Source organism: Corylus avellana, chromosome 4, assembly GCF_965113065.1.
Source record: "Corylus avellana chromosome 4, dhCorAvel1.hap1.2, whole genome shotgun sequence".
NCBI lineage: Eukaryota > Viridiplantae > Streptophyta > Magnoliopsida > Fagales > Betulaceae > Corylus > Corylus avellana.
The window spans coordinates 7,343,303-7,368,095 of NC_142493.1; the positions used below are offsets into that span (position 1 = coordinate 7,343,303).

Below are 24,793 nucleotides of genomic sequence, written 5' to 3' on the forward strand. Positions count from 1 at the left end.
ACGTATAATAACAAGTAGTTCACATACAAAAGCTTCAAAAAGATTAGAGGATAACTTCTATAATGAGGATAGCTTCTATAAGGAGTTACACCACCTCCTTTCTGCCCACCAATAAGCATTTGACAATTAGGATTATTACACCAACTAAAATAAGATGCAAAATACCTTATTAAAAGCTCTTTCTCTCAAAATCACAAATCCCTCATTTTTCCCTCTCGATCCCTCCCTCTCTCTTTAGTGTCAAATTATTTAGTGGACAAAAGAGACATTGAAACTGTGATTGTTTTCAAATTCTTTGGTTGATCTTGCAGATTCGCTACCCAACCATAAATGCCACAACAGTTTTGGCCAAAACTTGGACCAGTTCAACAATACCAAAGTGAACAATTGTTGGGAATTAACCCAAAATTTCTGAGTTATCATGAACTTTTGTATTGCATTTACCATCATCAAAATCTGCATAACATATACATTCAGAATTCTTGTACTCTGACAGCAGAGGGATGCCACAATGAACCACATTCAACCCCACAAAATATATCTTGTGTATTACAATCTCACAAAAAATACCATACAACACAAATCACAAAAAATACCACACCACACAAGTCATAGTAACTTCAAGGAGCTCCGTATGTGTTGACGTTATTTGCACCAACATCAAATTTAGTGGTAGAGGGATGCTCCAAAGTTAGCAAAGAGCACCATAAATAATTCATAAATAACTAAAATTAGATAATTGACAAAAATTAACTTGATGGAAGATATGTTAATTATAACTACTAAAATCTCAGCTTCATAAATTTTTTCTTAAAAAATCTAAAATTAACATCTTGCTTTTGATATCATAACCAATAATCCTACCCTACCAATACAACTGAAATATCAACGAGAAGAAAATTAAAGCAAAAAAAAAATCACACTGTATTCAAGTAAGTATCTACTATCATCAAAAAAAATTTTGGTACAGGGCAGCAAAGAAATTTTTTTCTCTGTGGCTGGTGTGTGTCTGTTGTGCCTGTCCGTGAGAATGAGAGTGAGAGTGAGAGAGACCAAACCAGAATTTTTTTTCATCGCCACCAGTGAGGAGAGAGAGATGGAGCACTGGAGAGAGGAACCGGCGTTGGGCTGGAGAGAGAGAGAGAGATGGAGCACTGAAGAGGCCTGGCGTCTTCTCCAGCGTTGGGCTGGTCTCCGGTGTCTTCTCGGGCGTCGGGCTGGGCGTCTTCAGCAGCAAGACCTTTGCTGCCGTCAGAGAGAGATGGAGGAGAGGGAGAGATCAGAGAGAAAGGGAGTAAGGGTCTGTGCCGTTGGAGAGAGAGAGAAAGAGAGAGAGGGAGGGAGAGGGGAAAATGAGGGATTATGTGATTTGGGAGAAAGAGCTTTTAATAAGGTGTTTTGCATCTTATTTTAGTTGGTGTAATAATCCTAGTTGTCAAATGCTTATCTTACACCGTCTTCTTAGAGTATTCCTAACAGTTTGTTCAACCATTTTCCCTATGTTCAAGGATCTAAATTACTTTTTGCTTCCCTATCTATAAAAACTCCAGAATAGCTTCTCTTTATCATTCCTTACATCATTAAAATATAATTTTTATTTTCATTAAAATAATATTTTATTTTATTCTAAAAACATTTTTCTTTTTCTTTTTATCTCTCTCATCTCCGTCTTCTTTCCCTGGTCACATCTCCCTCTCTCTGTTTTCTTCTTTTCTTTCCCCCAATCGCACCTCTCTCCCTTTCTAGATCTCACTCTCTACCTCACTTTCCCCCAGTAGATTCTTGCTCACGAAGACAAAAAGGGAGAATTTTTGCTGTGCCGAATGGTTATCCTCCTTATATTCTTATCCTCTCACCCATTATCTGCAGCGAAAATAGTGTTATAAAACAGAGAGAAAACGTGAGAGTGAGGGAGGGAGAGAGAGAGAGAGTTATGGGTATTTGATTGTGATGGGGTTGATTCTCTGGGTATTCAATTTGGGTAATCAATTGTGTTCTTGAGGATTTTTGATTGGGTTGTTGTGGAGCTTGTGGTTGAGTTCTGGTTGAGTTTTGGTGAGTTCTGGAGCGATTTAAGTTGTTTGGGGAGGATTGATTTTGTGGGTTTTATTTGTTGTTAATTTTGGGTGTAAATCCTTTGAGTGGCCGTGAGAGTGAAGATGGAGATTTGGTTTCTTGAGGGCAAAAATCAACTAGGTTTCTATTTCTCCTAGTAAGATTGCTTTACTGGAACCAGATGAAGTGCAGAAGTGCAGAAGATTGCTCTACATTGTTCTTTTTATTGTGAGAAAATGGCTTGTGTCCAGGTAAAGTGCAGAAGAAGAAGAGGGCGGAGAAGAAGAACAGAGAAAAATAATGGAGATGAACGCGTGAAAAGATTTGAGAGGAGAGAGAGTGTTTTTCTGATGATTATAATAATCACAAGGATCGCTATTGGGAAACTCAAAACATTGAGTTATATTGTAGTAGCTGATGGTTTGAGGAAGCATATAAAAAGTTTGTTGTGAGTGAGTTTTCAATTTTTTTTTGACATATTTCCTGAACTTAAAAACAGATTATGCTGGGAATGCTATAAAAGTTATCCTCAAAAGGTTATCAACTTTGTCAACCCAGGGGCCCATAGAAGGTGCGGAATTCTAAAGGCCATCATCCGACGGTCCAGATTCCACTAGACCACTTATATATATAAATAAAACCCAATTTAAATTCCCGCTCCTATTTCCAAATTCTTGTAACGAACTTAACCAACACAGAAACCGAACGCTTTCTTTTCCCGCTCAAAAATCCAGGCCTCTGATTGATCACTTTCCCGAGAAAATCAATCCAAGAAAAAACCAACCATGGCCAGAACAAACTCTCTCAGTGCCACTATTTTTAACCATCCGCCATACAGACTGCGTACGAGCATCATCCTTTACTTGCGGTTTATGCGTATCTGCTACGGGATCATCCTAGCGGTCTTCCTCTTCCTCGTTTATAAATTCCAACATCAAGCCTCTGCAGGTATCGCCTCTGGCTCCGGGGAGGTGTTTCGCTTTCCGGAGACCCGTTCCACGTACGATCGAGTGGAGAATTACTTAAAGATCTACATATACCGGGACAGAGACCCCGGCGCGTACTTTCAGTCGCCGAGGGAGCTGACGGGGATGTACGGGAGCGAGGCCTACTTCTTCAAGAATATAAAGGAGAGTCGCTTCGTCACCACAAATCCTCTTAAGGCTCACCTCTTCTTTATTCCCATTTCTTGGCATCAAATGCGCACCCGGGTACGTACATTAATTTCATCAATTTCATTTTGCAATTTTACAATCTGCACTAAAAACAGTAGGTGCCAGATTTTGAAACATATTTCAAAATCTCATCGCTCAGATTTCGCAATGTTGCATAAATAGAGAATTCTCTGTTTATATATGTATGTGTGTGTGTATATATATATATATTGTATTGTATTGTTCTAATTAAAGAATGGCAACACTTAATTTTATTCTTGCTTTCCATATTATATACTCAATTGATTCCGGATGTAATTCAATCTACGGCTTCACAAAATTTCATATTTTGATACTAGTGTTTGAAATGGAGGAGGACATTGTGGTTTGACAACCGAGAGAGATTAATTAGAGAAAAGATAGATGTCATTTTTGAGAAATTCATGTGTGCAATGGTCAACAGTCTGTGTGATTTCTAAGCTAATCCTTTCAATGCTTAGGAGGACCAAAGAAAGAGGAGGGAATCAAATGATGAGTTAGGAAATCACATATTGTTGAGCTTAGTTGGAAATATTTGTGTGGAATCAAATCAGTAATGCTAATTGCAAAATGTCTGTGCGTCCTTATTTATACGAAAAATGTGGTACTTAAATATGCTAACATGAAAAATATATAAGAAATATTCAAATTACAGGCATATATGCTTTGAAGACTCATTTGTCTTATACAAATTGTAAGTATTTTGGTTAATTCTCGTTTTGAGAGTTTCTCTCTCTTTCTGATATGTGTTTGTGCATACTTTGTGGAATTCAGGGAACATCTTATGAGAAAATGATCACTATAGTTGAGAATTATGTCCAGGGCTTAATCTCAAAGTACCCCTTCTGGAACCGAACTGATGGAGCTAATCACTTTTTTTTGATATGTCATGACATTGGTTTGGAGGTTGCTGAAGGAGTTCCAGTATTTATTAAGAAGAATTTAATTCGACTTGTGTGTCCAGCTACCTATGAAACTCATTCTCTTCCATTCAGAGATATTCCCCTCCCTCCAGTAAATCAATCATTTTCTCATCCACCTGGAGGAAATGACCTTTTACATCTTAATCGGTAACTTCATCTTTGGGAAGGTTTTCTTAATTGAGGTTCAATATAGTTTTTATAGTAGTTAGCTGTTGTTCATTGCAGCGATCATTCAGAGGTTCAATATAGTTTTCCAAACAAGTATTTCAATATAGAATGTACAGATAGAATATTGAAGTGGGTGTTTGTTGCAGTACTACTTGTTATAATGGTTTGAGACTTTGACTTGGGGTTAATTCCAATGCTTGCTCTCTATCTAATGAAGTCTTCTCTAACACTGTGGTATATGTGTAGTCTTCATCCCTGGGCAGGCATTCCCAATTCTAAAATAAGAGCAAGTCTGGAACAACAGTGGAAAGATGTTACCGAACTTGAATCTGAACGTGTGTGGAATGATACTGCTGAAGGATATCTGCTACTTCATGACAAAATTCACAGGACTAAGTTCTGCATATGCCCTCATGGATTCCCAGCCAATACTGCCCTTATAGCAGACTCCATCCGTTATGGATGTATTCCTGGTAAGATATCATGCATCTTCCCATGGGGTTCTTTTATGCAATGGTTTTATACATGTTACACTTTTGCATCTGTTATACCATCCACAAGAATGTTTGCTACATATTTTTTCTTTCTCCCTACAAATCAAACTGGTTTCATGCAACATGTTACATAGCACATAGGGGTTTTCTAATTTTTTCAAATTAAGAGTAACACTATTTAGTACATAAAGGATGATTTAGGACGTAGTGAAAAAAATTAGTCCTTGAATCACACTTTGTAAAAAACAAAAACTATAGATAAATAAAGGCTGATTTTTACGGCCTCATCATTCAGCTGTATTTCAAACATATACAAAACATGCCAAATCTTCTATGAGGGGATATAATGTATCTTGTTTTCTTCTTCTGCTTTTTTGTTTTCTATTTTCAAAACTAACAAACAACCCAATATGTGTCCATGATGGTGCTTTTATGTCTCTCTGCAGTTATCTTTACAAACTACATGGATTACCCATTCGCTGATACTCTTGACTGGAAAAAATTTTCAATAGTACTGGGCGAGGATGAAGTGATTCAGCTCAAGGACACTCTTAAAGGCATACGAGAAGCTGATTTCACCGTAATGCAAAACAACTTACGCAAGGTAAACTTTATAGGAAATGATTGATTTAATCATTTTTATATGCAAAACAACACATGTTATATTTAATTGAAATGGAATATGAATAATAAAAACAAAGTTTGAACTCAAGACAATGATATGTCATGCATGCATTATAACATTGTCCTTTTCTTGGTTCTCTAATTGAGCACCATTGATGTTTCCAACATTGATATGTTTTGAAGGTTGGATTAGAAAGTGAGTTATGTTTGAAAATCTGCTACCTTTGTGAATCAGGTCCAGAAGCACTTCCAATGGAACTCACCTCCACTCAGATTCGATGCATTCAACATGGTATTGTACGATCTCAGTGTCCTCGCCAATGTTTGACTGCAACTTTTACGGAGCTTTTCTTTTTTTGTCTCTATATTCAACTTCCCTGCTTCAGTATCAAGTAGAAATTCTCTGTATACTACTAAGAGGTGATTATTAACACTTCTGTCACAAAACCTTGAGGAATAAAGTGTTGTATTTTGACCAAATGTATATCTAAAACATTTCTTTTGTCTCATTAAAAGGAATTTTTTAGATAAAGAACTTAACCTCTCAACTTCCATTACTTTTACAATTATCTCATAAAGTTCAAAAACTTTCAATTTAGTGTATGAAATTTCTAATTTTTTGCAATTTATAAACAACAATTTCAATTTCTATCTAAACTAATTCTATCTTAACCTAGTTTCAAATTGTTTGTGAATTTGAAATTGAAAACAAAACAAATAAAATTAATAAAAAGATAAATGCTAAGGTTTCAGAATTCGTACTCACCAAATCAAAGCACACATCATTATGTACATACATCCGAATTTCAACAAAATCATATGCATGTTCTAATCATAAAATTAACCTATTGAAAGATTCAATGAATCCATCCATTGTACAAATCACAAAACATATCCAACTTAAAATCAAAAGCATCTAATGTATCCATTTGATTAACGAAAAACAATGGATATCCAATTTAAATCAAAAAATTCAATGTATCCATCAGATAAAACACAATGAATATCCAACGTTTTCACAATTTATAAAAAACAATCAATCACAATTTTCTCACATAATTGAATTGAAATGAACATACATTATATTAAATGTCGGAATTGTATGAACAAAACATAAAGATGTGCAAACAAATCAATGGTGAGTCTTTATCTTCAACCTTAGTTGAAGATTTAGCCTCTCATGATAACAAAATCATAAAGAAAACTAAATGAATTCATTAAAATTATAGAACTTACAAAAGAATTCGAGTTCAAAGTGACAAAATGCCTAGAAAACATGAAAACGACAAAGAACAGTGCCCCTGGCGTGTCTCCGTTCATTTACAATGAAAAAAAAAAAAATGATATTTATAATGTTATTTTAAGGTTTCAGCGCTATCAGATCAGACGAGTGCGCTTGAGCACATGCTAGGTGCACTCGATCGCACTTGAGCATGCACTTTTTCCACTTTTGATGCAGGCGTGTGCACGCTAATGGTTGGATGATGGGCGCGGGTGCGCTCGATTGCATTAAATGTGCGCTCGAGCTCACTACCATTCGGAATCAGCCAACTTTTGTGAAATATAACTTCGTAGATCTTTGAACTAACTTTCCAATGACACAAAGATCGATTCACTCCGAGTTCTACAACTCTAGATATGGCCTTTTTAGTGGGACTGTCGAGTGCGAATCATCGCTCGATCCAAATTTGCTACCAATGCTCTCTGATGTGTCTTAAGCCCCAGAATTAATAAAATGAGTTGCATTTTTTCCTTTAAAGCTTTTATATATCTTTTTGCAGTTATTTTTTTTTACAAGCTACGGACACGGATTTTCCATTCAATGATATTCTTCCCTCGAATAAATTTTCAATAGTACTGGACGAGAAAGATGTGTATATGGTTAAGCACATGCTTAATGACATACGAGATGTAGATTCTCCATATTGCAAAACAACTTACTCAAGGTAAAACAATTTATATATCCCAAATTAAAGTTTATATTTATAATTTATTTAATTAGTATTTTAATAAAATCAGGTCCGGAAGCTCTTCGAATGGAACTCACCTCCACTCAGATTTGATGCATTCCACATGGTCATGTACGATCTCTTACTGCGGCTTTAACTCCTCTAAGGGTCGTGATACACACAACGCCGGCGTGCTAAGCATGCCAGACAAATTTTTTTTTTTTTATTAAAATATTAAAAAAAAAAAAATCTGTTTTACTTCACCCCTCCTCTAAATATCAGTTTTCATAATAAAACCTCGGTTAACCCTTGTGATTCAATCACACGTTTGGGGCTGACATGCATGTAAACGTCACACGTGGGACACAAATCATCAACTTTCAAATTACGTGGCATTTGGACACAAATGGAGAAGAATTATTTTATGTTCAAAATTTTATTTTATTGTATCTAACGATATATGTGTTGTCATACAGTAAATATGCACGTGTTACACCATTTAAAAACTTTAAATAATATACCAGTCTATTCAATAATTAACATCCCTCTTTATTGATAGCTTCTAGTGGTGGTGATTAAGGTTTCCTATAACTTTTGTTGGTTTGGTAAGCCATATCGGAGAGCATGGGGCTCCATTTTTTCATGAATTTCTATGTTCCTCTTCAGCCAAACAAAGTATAGCGTTATCATTAATATTAATTACGTTGATTCTATAATTTTTATTTTTAGTAGAATGTTATACGAATATCATACATCTGAGATAATATGTAAGTAAAAATTAGTATTTTTATTTTTTATTTTATTTTATATATATATAAGTACTGATCTAAAGGCTAATGATCATTACGTTATATTTCTGATCTATATCAAAAATGGGAAGCTCATAACATTTAAATCATAACAACTTTATTTTTGTATAAGTCATTTAAATCATAACTACTTAATTCTATACATCGTGGACTTTGTATTATATTGTTTAGGTTAATCAAAATGGAACGACGACGTATAATAAGTAGTTCACACAAAAGCTTGAAAAAGATTATCAAGTTTGCATTCTAAAGACCTTCATCCGATTAAAAAAAAATTAATGGCCTTCATCCGACGGTCCAGATTCCACTAGACCACTTAGATATATATATATATAACCCAATTTAAATTCCCGCTCCTATTTCCAAATTCTTGTAACGAACCTAACCAACAGCGAAACCGAACGCTTTCTTTTCCCGCTCAAAAATCCAGGCCTCTGATTGATCACTTTCCCAAGAAAATCAATCCAAGAAAAAACCAACCATGGCCAGAACAAACTCTCTCAGTGCCACTATTTTTAACCATCTGCCATACAGACTGCGTACGATCATCATCCTTTACTTGCGGTTTAGTCGTATCTGCAACAGGATCATCCTAGCGGTCTTCCTCTTCCTCATTTATAAATTCCTACATCGAGCCTTTTCAGGTATAGCCTCCAGCTCCGAGGAGGTGTTTCGCTTTCCGGAGACCCGTTTCGCGTACGATCGAATGGAGACTTACCTCAAGATCTACATATACCGGGACAGAGACCCCGGCGCGAACTTTCAGTCGCCGAGGGAGCTGACGGGGATGTACGGGAGCGAGGCCTACTTCTTCAAGAATATCAAGGAGAGTGGATTCCTCACCACAAATCCTCTAAAGGCTCACCTTTTCTTTATTCCCATTTCTTGGCATCAAATGCGCACCGAGGTACGTACATTAATTTCATCAATTTCATTTTGTAATTTTGCAATTTTTTTTTTTTTTGGGATGAATGAGTATCAGTTTTACAATCTGCACTGAAAACAGTAGATGCCAGATTTTGAAACATATTTCAAAATCGTGTGTGTGTATATATATATATATATATATATATATATATATATATATCTTGTATTGTTCTAATTAAAGAATGGCACCAGTTAATTTTTCTCGCTTTTCGGAATATGCATATTATATATTCATATTCTAATTGATACTAGTGTTTGAATTGGAGCAGGACATTGTGGTTTGGCAACCGAGAGAGATTAATTAGAGAAAAGATAGATTTCATTTTTGAGAAATTCATGTCTGCAATGTTCAACAGTCTGTGATTTCTAAGCTAATCTTTTCAATGCTTAGGAGGACCAAAGAAAGAGGAGGGAATCAAATGATGAGTTAGGAAATCACATATTGTTGAGTTAGGAATCAAATCAGTAATGCTAATTGCAAAGTAATATATGAAAGAGAAAGAAAAGAGAGTAGCATCGATCTTGAATATATTGATTTATATAATACATAATACATGATAAATATACGAAAAATGTGGTACTTAAATATGCTAACATGAAAAATATATAAGAAATATTCAAATCACAGGCATATATGCTTTGAAGACTCATTTGTCTTATACAAATTGTAAGTATTTTGGTTAATTCTCGTTTTGAGAGTTTCTCTCTCTTTCTGATATGCGTCTGTACGTGCATACTTTGTGGAATTCAGGGAACATCTTATGAGAAAATGATCACTATAGTTGAGAATTATCTGGAGAGCATAATCTCAAAGTACCCCTACTGGAACCGAACTGATGGAGCTAATCACTTTTTTTTGATATGCCATGACATTGGTTTGGAGGTTACTGATGGAGTTACAATATTTATTAAGAATTTAGTTCGACTTGTGTGTCCAGCTACCTATGATACTCATTCTCTTCCATTCGGAGATATTCCCCTCCCTCCAGTAAATCAATCATTTTCTCATCCACCTGGAGGAAATGCTCTGCCTCAAGTTAATAGGTAACTTCATCTGTTGGAAGGTTTAATTAATTGAGGTTCAATAAAGGGTTGTTCATTGCAGAGATCATTCAGAGGTTCAGTATAGTTTTCCAAACAAGTATTTCAATATAGAATGTACAGATAAAATATTGAAGTGGGTGTTTGTTGCAGGACAAGGATTGATCCCTGGGCAGGCATTCCCTATTCTTTAATAAGAGCAAGTCTGGAAGAACAGTGGAAAGATGTTACTGAACTTGAATCTGAACGTGTGTGGAATGATACTGCTGAAGGATATCTGCTACTTCATGACAAAATTCACAGGACTAAGTTCTGCATATGCCCTCATGGATTCCCAGCCAATACTGCCCTTATAGCAGACTCGATCCGTTATGGATGTATTCCTGGTAATATATCATGCATCTTCCTATGGGGTTCTTTTATGCAATGGTGACACTTTTGCATCTGTTATACTATCTACTAGAATGTTTGCTACATATTGGAGTTATTCATGTGTGAGCCAGTATTATTATTATTTTTTTTCTCTCTACAAATCAAACTGGTTTCATGCAACATGTTACATAGCACACAGGGGTTTTCTAATTTTTCCAATTTAAGAGTAATGCTATTTAGTAGTACTGTTAGACGACTACTATATAACTTTATGACGAGGTGGAAAAAATTAGTCCTTGAATGACCACTTTGTAAAAAACAAAAACAAAATAAATAAAGGTTGATTTTTACTGCCTCATCATCCCAGCTGTATTTCAAACATATACAAAACATGCCAAATCTTCTATGAGATACGATGTATCTTGTTTTCTTCTTCTGCTTTAATTTTTTGTTTTCTATTTTCAAAAACTAATAAACAACCCAATATGTGTGTCCATGATGGTGCTTTTATGTGTCTCTCTGCAGTTATCTTTACAAACTACACAGATTACCCATTCGCTGATACTCTTGACTGGAAAAAATTTTCAATAATACTGGACAAGGATGATGTGAATCAGCTCAAGGACACTCTTAAAGGCATACGAGAAGCTGATTTCACCGTAATGCAAAACAACTTACGCAAGGTAAACTTTATAGCAAATGATTGATTTAATCATTTTTATATGCAAAACAACATGTGTTATATTTAATTGAAATGGAATATGAATAATAAAAACAAAGTTTGAACTCAAGACAATGATATGTCATGCATGCATTATAACATTGTCTTTTTCTTAGTTCTCTAATTGAGCACCATTGATGTTTCCAACATTGACATGTTTTGAAGGTTGGATTAGAAAGTGAGTTATGTTTGAAAATCTGCTCCCTTTGTGAATCAGGTCCAGAAGCACTTCCAATGGAACTCACCTCCACTCAGATTCGATGCATTCAACATGGTATTGTATGATCTCACTGTGCTCGCCAATGTTTGACTGCAACTTTTACGAACCTTTTCTTTTTTTGTCTCTATATTCAGCATCCCTGCTTCAGTACCAAGTAAAAAATCTCTGTATATCTATTAACACTTCTGTCACAAAACCTTGAGGAATAAAGTGTCGTATTTTGACCAAATGTATATCTAAAACATTTCTTTTGTCTCATTAAAAGGAATTTTTTAGATAAAGAACTTAACCCATCAACTTCCATTACTTTTACAATTATCTCATAAAGTTCAAAAACTCTCAATTAAGTGTATGAAACTTCTAATTTTTTTTTCATTAAATCCGTTAGGTTTTTTTTCATTAAATCTTGTCAAAATTTCCAAAATACCAAATAAAATGAAGAAATTACAAAGATTCAAGTGTGGGTATTTTTGCAAATTATGTTAAATCCTGACCAACGCGAATCTTTGCTTCTTTTTATATATATATATTGGGGTTATTTTGAAAATTTTAACACTCCTCCATTGGATTTAACAGAAAACCAAATGGAGGGGTGACATTGCAAAAAATTAAAAATTTGATACACTAATTAAGTTAAGAGTTTTTTAACTTTGGGGAGTAACTGCAAATGTGATTTTTCATTATTTTGGTCGGTTTGGTCATTGGTTGACTCGTTGGTAAATTTTTTTTAAAAAAAACTTATTGGGGATGTGTTAAAAATAAAAAAGAAAAAAAAGAAGGATATTTTTTTTTTTCTAATTTAAAAGAAGGATATTTAAACGCGTTAAAAGTTGAGTCGCAATAATTTTTTCAACGGTGTCACAGCTATGGCAGGCTTTTAAAATGGAGTTCTAACAAAAAGAAAATAAAACGAAGTCACAATTGGGCAAATGAGCATTTTCGTCAACTAAAGGCTTATTTAAAACGTGAAGAAAGAATAAAAACACATCTCACATCGTCTTCAACCTTTTGTCTAACCTAAAATGTCTGAAACTCTATGTAAGAAAAAAAAAATCTTGTTTGCCCCTAATGAGTGGCTTAGGGTGGGGCAACCAAGACATTTGGAGATTTTTTACCATAAGTAAGAGAAAATTTTGGGGGTTGAGAGGGGGCATTTGACCCCTCTCGATCCCCCTTCTCTCCACCCCTGTACGGGAGAAGGGCCTACTTCTTCAAGAATATAGGAGAGTATCTTTCTCACCACTGATCCTAGTTAGGCTCACCTTTGAAAATATATAAGCGACTCCAAACAACACCTAGAAGGGAGTTGAATAGGTGTATGCAAATAATACACGGGAATTAAAAATAACAAATCATACATCCAATCATTCACCAAAATATTTAAAGCAGTAAATCAATCTGACACAGATATTTTGGTGACGAAGAAAAAACCTTTTAGAAAACTCTCTAAAATTAAAACATTTTCGGGGCAGCCAAACCCTTCATATTTATAAAACCTTTGAAGTTGACAATTCAAAACCCAATGACATCTACTTTATTTCCATTTCTTGGCATCAAATGCGTAGCCTAGTATGTATATAGATTGATTGATTTCTCTATTTACGTACACAAGTATGTGTATTTCTGGTATTGTTCTAAAGAATGGATGAAGTAGCTCAGCATGCCCCAAGGATACAAGAGCTCTTCTAATTCTAGGGCTAGGAGAGGATGCTCACCAAGTACCGATCGGTAGCCAAGATACTGGTCCAGGAGTTCCATGCGAACCTCCACTGTCGGCACCACAACTACTTTATGACATGGCTGCAAAGGAAGCCTATTGTGGTGACCCCGGACCTGATGAGCAGTATCACCGAGGCATTGAGGACGGCAAACCCCGCATTCCCCTTGGTGGTCAACGCTATATGATGCAGATTGCGTAGCCGTCAGTTTGTTTTATTTTCTAAACCGACTTTATGTTATTATTTTATTAGGGTTAGGGTTTGGGAGTCTTTATTTTGTTATTTTATTAGGTTTAGGGTTTTAGGCTATAAATATATGCTTATAGCCTCTAAAGAAGGAAAGTTATTGTTTATTATTGATTATGTTGAATAAGAATTACTTATAGGTGAATTTTCTTGATATTTTTCCTTGAAATCATAGATAGACTCTATATTGATGTTCTTCGCTACAGCTCACCAAGTCACGCTGCATCAGTTGGTATCAAAGCTCAATTACTTTCCATGAATGGGGAGGCGTGACCGTTGTGTAGACATGAACAAGGTGCACGTACGCACGGAGACAGCACATAAGGAGCAACCGGCAATTCGCTTACGGCACATGAGTGGTGGGCTGAACGTTTGTCGTCGCCAACCAAGATTACGATTCGCGAAGGCGGAAGGCAAATCTATCGCTAAACATTGGCAACACACGGAGGATCTATTCAGGGTTATGAGGGATCAAATTGAAGACCTCATTAACAAATTATCCAACTTGTGTGGTCAACATGGGAACAGATCTAGAAACCTGTTTGCGGAGGTCCGAACGCACAGACGTCAGCACCTTGCACAAGCTTATGCTAGTCGGCGGGTGAGTAGATTCGAACTTAAACTTCCAAAATTCGACGGGGATCTAGAACCCAACGAATTTCTGGATTGGGTGTTGGCTGTTGAAAAGGTTTTTGAATTCAACGGGGTGCCCGATAAACAACAAATCTTTTTGGTGGTACACACATTCCGGGGAAGAGTTGGTGCGTGGTGGCAACAACTGAAGAAAACTAGGATGCGGCAAGGCAAATTGAAGATCAATAGTTGGGAGGAACTATTGAAATATATGCGAGTCGCTTTTTTGCCCCATAGTTATACCATGGGCCAAAAGTCACAAAATTGGAGACAGGGGTCTTTGGCTGTGACAAGGAAAATAGAAAATTCCTACAAAAAAGAGGTATTTAGGGAAATAGGGAGTGAGGTGAAGAGTCTACGACAGGCCAATTGGATCCTTACTTGCCAACTACAAATCCATAAACCGAATCCATATTTTGTGAAGGAGGAAAAAGAATCTGTAGATTGAGAGTTTTAGGAATCCGAATTCATTGATGAAGAGTTCTGACATAAAGATGTTGAAGATCCTTCGCAAGGATTTGTGGCTTGGAATTCCCCACCAACCTATGATGAGGGGCCCGAAGAAGATGATTCATGGGAAGAAGAAAAACCTCCGGAAGAGCACGAAGAAGATGGGTTTTATCCCATGTTTGACGGCCTCTACCCCGAAGAAGATGACCAATTGGACGGGGAAGAATACGAAGAAGATGGATTTTTTCCCATGTTTGATGGCCTCTACCCCGAAGATGATCAATTGGAAGAGGAAGAGCCCACAGATGACATCACTGATTATGAAAAGGGTGGTGAAGACCTTTTAGGTGAAGTGCCTAATTTTAATGGTGAAGAGGTTGATTATGTTGATTTTCTTGGTATTGAAGAAATTTTAAATTATCCTAACGAAGATTATGGTGAGTTTTATGCGGATGAGGAAAATTATATGTTCACAAGGGAAACAATGGCTGACCCTTTCTTGAGTATTTTCATGGCACGTGGAAGGGAAAATGAGCGAGAGAAGTATGGCAAATCCAAAGTATTGCCAAGTGGTGTGTGGGGCCGTCACAACAACCGTCAAGGTATTCTAAGGATGAGGAGCATCACGCTTATTATGAGGTGTAGTCTTGTTTTGATCTTGAGGAAGGGTGAGTGGAACGAGTTGATAGGGCATCCGAAGGACCATGGAAAGAACCGACCAAATTCGAGGACGAATTCTCTCCAACAAGGGGAGAATGATGCAGATTGCGTAGCCGTTAGTTTGTTTTATTTTTAAAACCGACTTTATGTTGTTATTTTATTACGGTTAGGGTTTGGGGAGTCTTTATTTTGTTATTTTATTAGGTTTAGGGTTTTGGGCTATAAATATATGCATATAGCCTCTAGAAAAGGGGAGTTGTTGTTTATTATTGATTCTTTTGAATAAGAATTACTCATAGGTGAGTTTTCTTCATATTTTTCCTTGAAATCATAGATAGACTTTATATTTTGAAAATAATTCTTAGGTCATTGATAGACTCAAGATCTAGAATTACATATCCGCTGCTTTATTGATGTTCTTCGCTGCAGCCCACTAAGTCACGCTGCATCATTATACCTACTTGCCGCCAGCTTGTGGAGTGCTTTGTTGAAGGGTGGCCTCATTAGATGGAGCAAGAGGGGCAAGGGGATTCATCGTGAGTGATCGCATGGATGAGACCTGACTTGTCTATTGCATCATGATCAGATGGATACTCCCAGTCAGGAGGCTCGCCACCATCACTTGGGATAGAGCTCTTTGCCTCCACGCAATTCCTATTCAAGCTCCGATTGATTTCGCCTTTTTGTTCTCGATCATGAAGGATGTGATGGTGGAGGACCTCAGGAAATTTCTCCCTTATAGGGCCTTAATCACAAGGATTTTGGAACACGCTAGGGTATCTCTGGAAGACCAGCCTCTCACATACCTAGAGGGACCCTTCACCTCCTGATTCTTCAATGCGAGCAGGTCACATCTTGGCAAGGCAATTGCAACTACCTAAGCTCCACGAGCCCAACAGTCGGCAGCGAGAGGAAGCTCGTCAAATGGAGCCTCGTTCTTGCGATTTGCCCCACCTGCTGAGGCCGGTTCCAACTACGACCGCATCATGGAGATCCTTGCCTAGTAGGGCCAGGACATTGCCCGACCGGGAGAACAGATGACAGCTCTTCGCAAGGAGATGGGGCGCTTGTCCACAACATTTGTGGAAGAGAGGAGAGAGACAGCTACTGACTGGAGCAACAATGGCATCAACACTGGGAGGATTCTTGACATGCACAATAGGAAAGTAGGACCACCCCTGAACGGGAAGGATTATAAGCTTCATGGCGCGAGTACCAACCATGGAAGATGGAGCCCCAGAGGTCGGGGCTTGGCAAGACATAGCCCTAGGGGTGCTTAGTGGCCTTTCTTTTTACTTTATTTCATTGTCGGTTTGTATTTTGTTACATTTTATAAGTCCACCCTAATGGTGGCAATCTTGATATGTACATATTTGGTTATATTTCTATGTGACATCTAGTTTTACTTTTATGTTCATCTTTAGTGTTTAATGTTGTTTCTTCACTTCTCCTTCAAGAATTATTTTATGTTTTGTTATCTTTTCAAAACATCTGACTCCATTTTAAGAAGGGCATTTTCAAAACGTTGAAATTTCAAGGACAAAAATTTTATAAGACGGGGAGAATGTGATGCCCCAAAATACCAAAACCTTAAGAATGGGATTTATTAAAACAACAGCTTGTTTTAAATCAAATAATAATAATAATAATAATAATAATAATAATTAATTAATTTTAAAAAGTTATAATTATGACCATAAGAGTGCAACTCTTTTGGGAGAAAAACCTTCTATTTGAAAAATAGCCAAAAGACCAAAAATCAGCTTCTAACTAAACGTTCACTGGGGACCACTGAACGTTCGAGCTTAACCCTAGTACGAACGTTCGCACAAGGACCACACCGAATGCTAGCCAACTAAATTTTAAATCATTGGGCATTGACCGAACGTTCAACCTGCAACCTTAAAACCATTGTGTACACCGAACATTCGCACCTAAGTACCGAACGTTTGGTAACAGTTTGAAAAGAAATTTTAACCCATTCTCCTAATTTTCAGACCCTTGCACACCCTCCCCAACTACAAATACCCCTTCTTCTCACCCCAAACTCCACCCCTACACTAGAAACCCTAATCCTAGAGTGAGAAGAGATTTTTAAGAGAGAAGGAGAAGGCTTAGAAGTGATTTGCCATCTTCAAGGTAAGATCTTCTGGATCTACTTGGTTTTCATGTTATACTTATGATTTTCATGCACTTAACAAGTTTTAAAGTGCCCTTATAAATTGTGTTATCATTCTCTTTAAGAAGAGAGAGAGGAAAAAAAAAAAAAAAAGGTTTCAAACGTTTTAAAAACACCTAGTGTTTGCCTAGACTTGCATGCTATTATGGCTTGTTATATTTACATGTACTCATTAAAAGCCTAAGATGAGAATTGTTACGTGATGAATTGGAGTTAGGAGCTTTGCATACATTCTGGCCACTAACCGAACATTCTCTGCATTATGACCAAACGTTCACCCTCGAAACTGAACATTCAGCCATAACCTAGAACGTGTGAACAATATCTAGAATTGGTGAAAATAGGATTTTTGTGACCTTAGGCTAGCTCACTACTCGATAGGATCCCGTGTGTTTAGAATAGACATTCTAGTACAATGGCCGGGGCATCGGTGATGGGTGCCAAATATTGCATATTTGGACCCCTTAATTTGCATTTGTTAATCCTTTAGCTTTATTATGTTATGATGTTTGTGTTAGTTTTTGTGTTTTAGTGTTTTGAAGCTTGCTAAGGGAAAAACGTGGATTTAATGTGAGAAATACCAATTTTTTGGGAAGAAAATCACCAAGGCGGCAAGGTACGTCTAGACAAACGTGTGCTCGAGCGCACGTCAGTACCGCTTGAGCGCACACAGGCTTAGTAGCCCGTCCAGACGACTAAAAGGCCTATCCAGACGGCCACGTATCAGACAGTAGACCTGAGCTGTTTTGGGCCCTAAAACCCTAGAAAATAAGTTATAAAAGAATACGAAATTTCAGAAAAAAGGGGGGCTGCTAGAGACGATTTTTAGAGAGAATAGGAACAAAAAGGCTAGGGTTTTCTAGTTTTTGGTGGCTTTCAATTTGAATTTTGTCATTGTAAGTTTCTCAATTTCTATGGATTCTCATTTGGTTGTATTTTCTTGCAATTCCATGAGAGACTAAATCTCCAACTAAGGTTGAGGAAGAAGTCTCACAAATGATTAGCAATGTATGATTTTCATGTAAATTGATACTTTTCCAATGATATGAATTATATTTCTCATTATTCTGTTTATATTCAATTAATTGTTGATCACTTTTAATTGATTACTTATTTTATTTATTAAATATTGGGTATCCATTGTCATTAGTTCAATGGATACATCGGATTATTTGATTTAAGCTGGATATCCATTGTAATTTGTGTAAAGCACAGATACATTGGATGATTTAAGATAATTTCACGTAATTGATTGCTTTGTTTTGTTTGCTTAAAAAAATTGGATATCCCTTAAGATTTGTTCTACGGATAGATTTGGTGTTTCGATTGAAATTTTATATCTTTTGTGATTTACGGATACATTTGATGATTTGATTGAAATTGGATTCCTTTTGTGATTTATGCAATGAATGGATACATGGGATGATTTTGATTAACTTTTTGAAGCATAGTAAAACATACATATGATTTAATTTGTGAGAACTTCGGATTAATATTGATGAATACGGAGTATGTTGTTATGATTCGGTGAGTGTGGATTCCAAACCCTTAGTGTTTTTCTTTTGATTTATTTTCCTTTATTTAGTTTATGTTTAGTCTTTTTATTTTCAAAATCCCAAAATTCAAACATCTTTTGGAACTAGGTTAGGATTAAATTAGTTTAGATATAATTTGTTCTTAAAAAAAACAATTCCCTGTGAGATCGACCTCACATTTGCAATCCATTAACTGCAAACGATCCGTGCACTTGTGAGTAATTAAAATTTACACAACAATCGGCATTATATTACGAGTCCCTCGAAACAACGCCAACCCTATTGAGAAGAAGTAATATCTCGGGTAGATCATACTTGATAGTTAAAATCTATTAAAGCATTAGTTTTCTAAATTAAGAATTATAGGCGATTGTTGATTGGATTACACCCAATCTTCTCCTAAACCAAAACCATACTTTGTGTGTAATGATAGAGGAGACACCTATTTTGTTTAAAATAAATATATGTTTACTTATGCACTTAAATAACTGTATGTACTTGTACAATGTTTACCTATTTTTTTTACGAAAAGAAGTCCGGAGACTATTGTACTTATATAATGTTTTATTAAAATAATTGTATTTCGATTAGTAGCTCCTGGCCAATGATTGATGATAGTACATGCATGCTTGATAATTTATTTTAGATACCTCAGATCCATCATTTTCACCTTTTTTAACAATTACTCTGACTATGCTTGATGGGCAATTCCTTTAGTCAATTACCAATTAACTGAATTTGAAAAATTGCAAGTAACTCTACCAAAATAGTCAAGGCTAGTTTTGGAGGCGTTATAGTAGAAAAATAAAGTGTCCAAAAGTTCTTTACCGACTATAAATGCACCTCTCTACCTCTCTTTCTCCGCTCCTGGCAATGATGTGTACTTTCATTAATTTTATAGATAGAGGTGCTATCTTTGTTGTTATGGTTGAAGTAAAATACTATCAAAGTAATCTCTTGTAACGTGTGGTGAAAGGTGATTAACCATATTTATTAACTGAGAAATACTTGCTCATCAAGGTCAACAGATGGCAGTTGGATCCACAGATGGTCAGCATAGCTCCCATTTGTGAAATAGCATTACTCTATTCGTAATATTTAAGATTACGAATGAAGAGAAAATTAATCCAATACCACCGAAACCTGAAAAGCCCAAGCGACGTCGATGCATGGTATGTACACGTCAACTCACGGATCATATTTCAAGATTAATTACGAGTTACTTGAGTAATAGTTTCAGAGGAGTACGTAGACCTTTCCCTAAATGTAAAATAGTGTGCTAAACACACATTGCATAAGATATTCATTCTTTATGATGTGTATTAAGCAATGTTATTTAGTAAAATATTACATGAATACCATACGTATGGGATCATGTGTCAATGAAAATTAGCATTTTTTTTACAAGTTGATACAATACTGATTTTCAATATCACGTCATCAAGTTAATAGCCCACTCGATGTGTATTACATAATACGCTAATGATCTAATCTATATAAACATGGAAGCTCATAACAACTTTATTTTTGTATAAGTCATTTAAATCACAACTACTTAATTCTATAACATCGTGGACTTTGGGTTATATTGTTTAGGTTAATCAAAATGGGACGACGACGTATAATAACAAGTAGTTTGGCTCACAAAGCTTCAAAAGGATTATCTAGTTGTTGGCAACCCATAGCAGGTGCGGAATTCTAAAGGCATTCATCCGACGGTCCGACCTAGACCATTTATATATATATATATATATATATATATATATATGGTAAAACCCACTTAACCCTCTCAAGTTATTGCCTCATTGACAATCTACCTCTCAAACTATCAATTAGGACAATTTACCTTCCAAACTACCAAAACAATGACAATGTACCTCCAAATACTAACAAAATGATGAAATTACCCCTATAAAATTTTCAATAAGACAAAAATACCCTTAAAAATTAAAAAAAATAAATTAAATTTTAGTGTTTTTATTTTTATTTTAGTAGGATTAATTTCGTCATTTTGTTAAAATCCGGGGTACATTGTCATTGTTTTGGTAGTTTTTTAGGTAAATTGTCTCAATTGATAGTTTGGGGGTAGATTGTTATTGGAATAGTAGTTTAAGGAAATTAAGTGGACTTTACCCATATATATATATATATATATATATATATATATATAACCCAATTTAAATTTCCACTCCCATTTCCAAATTCTTGTAACGAGCCTAACGAACAGAGGAACCACCCAATTTAAATTTCCGCTCCCATTTCCAAATTCTTGTAACGAGCCTAACGAACAGAGGAACCGAAAGCTTTCTTTTCCCGCTCAAAAATCCAGGCCTCTGATTGATCACTTTCCCGAGAAAATCAATCCAAGAAAAAACCAACCATGGCCAGGAGAAACTCTCTCAGTACCATTTTTTTAAACCATCTGCCATACAGACAGCGTATGATCGTCATCTTGCGGTTTGGGTGTATTGGCGTCGGGATCTTCCTCTTCGTCATTTATAAATTCCTACATGCAGGTATTGCCTCCGGCTCCGAGGAGGTGTTTCGCTTTCCGGAGACCCGTTTGGCGTACGATCGAATGGAGAGGTACTTCAAGATCTACATATACCGGGACAGAGACCCCGGCGCGTACTTTCAGTCGCCGAGGGAGCTGACGGGGATGTACGGGAGCGAGGCCTACTTCTTCAAGAATATCAAGGAGAGTCGCTTCCTCACCACAAATCCTCTTAAGGCTCACTTCTTCTTTATTCCCATCTCTTGGCATCAAATGCGCACCCAGGTATGTACATTAATTTCATCAATTTCATTTTGAAATTGTGCAAATTTGCAAATTTTTTTTTTTTTTTGATGAATGAGTAAACAGTATGTGTGTGTATAATACAAGAAATATATATATATATATTTCTTGTATTGTTCCCGCTCTATTCACTCTGTTCTGTCTACTCGGCCAACTACTAGTGTTCAAATATGAGCCACTAGTTCCAACATTTAAGCTAATTTTTTAATGCGGAGGACCAAAGAAAGAGGAGGGAATCAAATGATAAGTTAGGAAATCACATACTGAGATTTCTTTACATTGTTGAGCTTTGATATAAACTTAGTTGGTAATAATTGTGTGGAATGAAATCAGTAATGCTTATCTGCTGGTAAGCTTTTCCAATTTCATTTTCTAATTGGAAAATAATATTGATTTATATGATACATAATACAAAATAAGAAATATATAAGAAATATTCAAATTACAGGCATATATGCTTTGAAGACTCATTTGTCTTATACTATGTTTGCTACAACTTGCAAGTATTTTGGTTAATTCTCGATTTGAGAGTTTTCCTCTCTTTCTGATGTGTGTCTGCAATATTTGTGGAATTCAGGGAACATCTTATGAGAAAATGATCAGTATAGTTGAGAATTACGTGGAGAGCATAATCTCAAAGTACCCCTACTGGAACCGAACTGATGGAGCTGATCACTTTTTTTTGATATGTCATGACATTGGTTTGGAGGTTGCTGATGGAGTTTCAATATTTATTAAGAAGAATCCAATTCGACTTGTGTGTCCAGCTACCTATGATACTCATTCTATTCCATACAAGGACATTCCCCTCCCTCCAGTACATGAATCATTTTCTTCATCTGTTGGAAGGTTTTCTTAATTGAGTTTGGCCAACTTTTTTATAGTAGTTAGCTGTTGTTCATTGCAGAGATCATTCATAGTTTCAATATAGTTTTCCAAACAAGTATGAATTCAATATAGAATGTACAGATAGAATATTGAAGTGGGTGATTGTTGCAGGAAAAGGATTGATCCCTGGGCAGGCATTCCCAATTCGTTAATAAGAGCAAGTCTGGAAGAACAGTGGAAAGAAGTTACTGAACTTGAATCTGAACGCGTGTGGAATAATACTGCTGAAGGATATCTGCTACTTCATGACAAAATTCACAGGACAAAGTTCTGCATATGCCCTCATGGATTCCCAGCCAATACTGCCCTTATAGCAGACTCCATCCGTTATGGATGTATTCCTGGTAATATATCATGCATCTTCCCATGGGGTTCTTTTATGCAATGGTTTTATACATGTGGATCTGTTATAGTTATACTATCCACAAGAATGTTTGCTAAATCAAACTGGTTTCATGCAACATGTTAAATCACACATAGGGGTTTTCTAATTTTTCCAAATTAGAAATTGGATCAGCACTTTGTTAAAAAAAAAAGGGCTGATTTTTACTACATAATCATTCCAGCTATATTTCAAACATATACAAAACAAAACAAAACGTAAGTATCTTGTTTTCTTCTTCTGGCTTTTTGTTTTCTATTTTCAAAACTAACAAACAACCCAATATGTCTCCATGATGGTGCTTTTATGTGTCTCTCTGCAGTTATCTTTACAAGCTACACGGATTACCCATTCGCTGATACTCTCGACTGGAAAAAATTTTCAATAATACTAGACGTGGATGATGTGAATCGGCTCAAGGAAACTCTTGAAGGCATACGAGAAGCAGATTTCATTGTAATGCAAAACAACTTACACAAGGTAAACTTATAGGAAATGATTTATTTAATCATTTAAATTAATATCTTAACACTCTTTTTTATATGCAAAACAACACGTGTTATATTTAATTGAAATGGAATATGAGTAATGAAAACAAAGTTTAAACTCAAGACATTAATGTGAATGATATGTCATGCATGCGTTATAACGTTGTCCTTTTCTTCGTTCTCTAATTAAGCACCATTGTTGTTTCCGACATTGAACACTCAGCCTGCAATGTCCAAAATGGATATGTCTTGAAGGTTGGATTAGAAAGTGAGTTATTTTTGAAAATCTGCTCCCCTTGTGAACCAGGTGCAGAAGCACTTCCAATGGAACTCACCTCCACTCAGATTCGATGCATTCAACATGATCATGTACGAATTCAGTGTGCTCGCCAATGTTTGACTGCAAGTTTTACGAACCTTTTTTTTTTCTTTTTGCTTTATCTTAAATTATAATGACTATTATGAGTCATTTGCCTATTCTCTGTATACTACTAAGAGGAGATTAACACTTCTGTCACAAAACCTTGAGGAATAGAGTGTTGTATTTTGATGAAATGTATATCTACAACACTTCTTTTGCCTCATTAAAAGGAATTTTTTTAGATAAAGAAGTCAACCCCCTCAACTTCCATCACTTTTACAATTATCCCATAAAGTTCAAAAACTCTCAATTTAGTGCAAGGAATTTCTAATTTTTTGTAATGTCACCAATCTGTTAAGTTTTTTCAGTAAATTATGTCAAAATTTTCAAAATACCAAATAAAATAAAAACAATGGGTAACTTCACTTTAAACTCCTGAATTACCACGTGATTTGACAAGGCTCCCTCACCCCCCGAACTTCAAAACCTCTCAATTTGAACCCATGAACTTTCAATTGCACTCAATTTGGACCATCCGTCAGATTTTTAAACGTTAAAAGTGAGAGACATTGATGTTTATACCCCTAACTTTTCATAAATTTCAAATTTACCGTTAATTTCAAATTAAAAAATATATATATATATATTATAAAAAAAATTTTAAAAAAAAATTCCATTGTTTTCAAATTTTTTTTAATAAAAAGAAAATTGAAGGCTAATTTTATCTTTTTAAGAGTTTTAATGGCAAAAAATTGATGGAGGGGAGGGGAGGGGGGTAAATTAACTGCAATTGAAAGTTCAGGAGCTCAAATTGAGAGGTTTTAAAGTTCATGGGGCTTGTCAAATTGCGTAGTAATTCAGGGGTTTAAAGTGAAGTTATCCCAAAAAAAATTTACAAAGATTCATACGTGCGTATTTTTGCAAATTCTGTTAAATCTTGACCACCACTTGAATCTTTAC

General features: G+C 35.8%; 3 protein-coding genes across 3 annotated transcripts; all 3 read left to right on the plus strand.

Annotated features, from left to right (window-relative positions):
- The first annotated feature begins 2,840 nt into the window (after positions 1–2,840).
- LOC132177980 (putative glycosyltransferase At5g03795) lies at positions 2,841–5,785 on the plus strand. Its single transcript, XM_059590451.2, has 5 exons — positions 2,841–3,266; positions 4,023–4,318; positions 4,586–4,812; positions 5,280–5,437; positions 5,693–5,785. Exons 1-5 carry the CDS (start codon positions 2,841–2,843, stop codon positions 5,783–5,785), a joined length of 1,200 nt encoding a protein of 399 aa, XP_059446434.2.
- Positions 5,786–8,696: 2,911 nt separating this feature from the next.
- LOC132177983 (putative glycosyltransferase At5g20260) lies at positions 8,697–13,415 on the plus strand. Its single transcript, XM_088515514.1, has 6 exons — positions 8,697–9,122; positions 9,894–10,186; positions 10,337–10,569; positions 11,081–11,238; positions 11,494–11,555; positions 13,151–13,415. The coding sequence occupies exons 1-6, from the start codon at positions 8,697–8,699 to the stop codon at positions 13,413–13,415; spliced, it is 1,437 nt and encodes a 478-aa protein (XP_088371640.1).
- A 2,825-nt stretch (positions 13,416–16,240) lies between these two features.
- Positions 16,241–23,872, plus strand: LOC132177984 (putative glycosyltransferase At5g03795). The gene is made up of 6 exons (XM_059590454.2): positions 16,241–16,445; positions 21,434–21,696; positions 22,292–22,563; positions 22,714–22,946; positions 23,307–23,464; positions 23,780–23,872. The coding sequence occupies exons 1-6, from the start codon at positions 16,241–16,243 to the stop codon at positions 23,870–23,872; spliced, it is 1,224 nt and encodes a 407-aa protein (XP_059446437.2).
- Positions 23,873–24,793: the final 921 nt, after the last annotated feature.